A 2,481-nucleotide genomic window follows, 5' to 3' on the forward strand; every position below is an offset into this window, starting at 1 on the left:
GCAGATAAGAAAGAAGGAGCTTCTTCTTCTTCTTCCCCAACCCCAACTGTGCAATGCCAGTAACGACAGGTGGAAGTTACTTTAATATTAAAATGAACAGTGGATGATCGACTTTTTTTTTTTTTTGTGAGTGACTTTTTAATATCGAATCAGTTAGCAAAAACAGCTGGATACTGTGATCGGAGCAGCACCCATTACCAGAAATGCAGTGCTTATCTTCCTTCCACAGATTATGATGGTGAATACTGAATAATGCAAACAACTGGAAACCAAGAAAGGTTCATGTTTAATTGGATTTGGAAATGGAGTAAATCGAGATTAAATGCTAAGGGTCCTCCATTAATGGACGGAGGAAATTCAAATTACAGTCAGAGATTGTGAATAAAGGGGAACATAACCCAGTTACCAAAACAGACTCATAAATCCATAGATCCATAGAAAAATTTTAGAAGAAAAGAAAAGCCTAAGGGAGCCTACCTCTGAATTGAGCTATTTTTGCAGAGAATTCCGTAGCGATAATTCATCGCTTGATTGGGTTGACGAATTCGGAATCGGACACGGCGGAAAGCTCGACCTGGCTGATGTCCTCGTCGTCAATCGGCGCCGGCAGATTGAGATCTATCAAGTTGTCTCCGAACCTGCCGGTACTTTTGGTGGGTGTCGCCGAATTGAGGAGATGCGATCTTTTGTGGCCGCCGAGCGCTTGCCCAGATGAAAATACTCGGAAGCAAACAGGGCATTCATGGCTCCTTTGATCGTCCACTGTAGATACACCTGCATTGGAAGCTCCTGACTTGTGTGCTTCTAGCGGTGGAGTACAGAGTTTGAGCTTCTTGTGACTTGCTCTGTGCCCGCCTAATGCTTGATAAGATCGAAACAGCTTCTTGCACGTCTCGCATCTGTACTTCCCGCGAGCCTTTGTCTTGCACGATTTTAGGTCGTCTGAATCATATCCATCTATTTGCTGTGAAAATTTCCCTATTTCTCGAACATTCTCGTATCTTTCTGCGTCATCATCATCATCCTCATCATCATCATCATCTTCTTCTTCTTCTTCTCCATCCTCTTCTTCTACACTCTGTTTAGACCATTTATCTCTCGAAAGCATCATAAGACAATAAGCAACATCTTCCTCCGTAGTAGTATCAGAGATCGAACTCACGGGTTCGGGCTCAGCCCACAATTCTGCCTTACTCTGTTTCTTGTATTTGAGCTTCGCAACTTCTTGCTGATGAAAATATTGCTGGTGGGGTATGCCGGATTTGCGAATCCGCTTGGATCGTCGCCGAGTTGGGTTCTTGGACGACTCGGTCTCGCTCTCCCTGTCTTGAAGAACCACAGATGTAGCATCCACGGGGAAGGAAAACTCGGGATCCGCAAAACGGGAATTCTTCTTGGGATTCTCTCTCAATCCGTAATACAGACCTTTCTCCTCCTCTGCTACTGCCGCCGCTTCTTCCCCTTCGGAGGAAGCAGCTGAGGACGAAGCCGACTCGGTCTCCTCTCCGAGCTTAGTAATGGGCTGCTCTGGTTTTGGAGGAATCGGCAGATTCATCATGTGAGACCTCATGTGTCCCCCCAATGCTCTGCCATTAGAGAAGCTCTTGAAGCAGAGCTTACACTTGTGCTTCTCCATAGCAAAACAATATGAACTTTATTAGTACAACTCTGCTCTGTGTCTCTCTCTCTCTCTCTCTCTCTCTCTCTCTCGCTCTCTTTCTCTCCCCTATGGAGCTTTCTCTCTCTTCCCTCTTTGTGAATGTGATGGAGAGAGAGAGGTCCGCAGGAGAAGCATAGAGAGTGGAAACTGCAAACTAAAAGGAGTAGGTGACAAGCATTCCTCCACCAAGAGATATATACAAAAGAAAATAAAATACGTATAATACACATAATTTGTGCAATATATGAGAAAATTGGATATTAGTTTTCGTAAAACTTTCCATTAACGGCAATAACAATAAATATAAATATGCAAAAATTAAATAAAGAGTATGCATGGAGGGGGAAAGAGAGACATTGTAACATGCGAGCCTCGCCCGTTTCTGCATTTATTTTCCCTTCTCTTTTCTCTTTTTCGAAATACCCAAAATGCCCTTGCCTTCCTCCCCATTTTTCCCTCCTAAAAACAGAGCATAATGAAATGGGGGGTGAGGGGCATTCTGGGGACTGCAGGAGTAAACCGGTGGCATGGGTTTGCACAAGTCAAGAAAACTGCTAAGGTTTGTTGTAACGACGAGGCAGAATAAAGCACCACGTGGACTTGAGGACCGGGCACTCCGGTGACCCACTCTGCTAAACCCACCAGCCTGTGACCTTTACCTTAAAAACACCAAATAAATTATCCAGCTCATTATGTTTTGGTGTGCTGTCATGCTTAGGTGGATTTCCCTAATATTTAATTACTTAATTAATAAATATTTTTTTTTGGTTGACGGCAAGTGCTTATGCTATGTAGTAATCTAAGCAAGATATTTCTATTTT

The 2,481-nt window shown here is 43.6% G+C and overlaps 1 protein-coding gene across 1 annotated transcript; it reads right to left on the reverse strand.

The window, feature by feature from the left end:
• Positions 1-263: 263 nt before the first annotated feature.
• On the reverse strand, positions 264-1,823 carry LOC131165742 (zinc finger protein ZAT9-like). The gene has a single exon (XM_058123767.1). It carries the CDS (start codon positions 1,634-1,636, stop codon positions 521-523), a length of 1,116 nt encoding a protein of 371 aa, XP_057979750.1. The 5' UTR covers positions 1,637-1,823; the 3' UTR covers positions 264-520.
• Between the last annotated feature and the right edge of the window lie 658 nt (positions 1,824-2,481).

The sequence above is a fragment of the Malania oleifera genome, chromosome 10, assembly GCF_029873635.1.
Source record: "Malania oleifera isolate guangnan ecotype guangnan chromosome 10, ASM2987363v1, whole genome shotgun sequence".
Lineage (NCBI taxonomy): Eukaryota > Viridiplantae > Streptophyta > Magnoliopsida > Santalales > Ximeniaceae > Malania > Malania oleifera.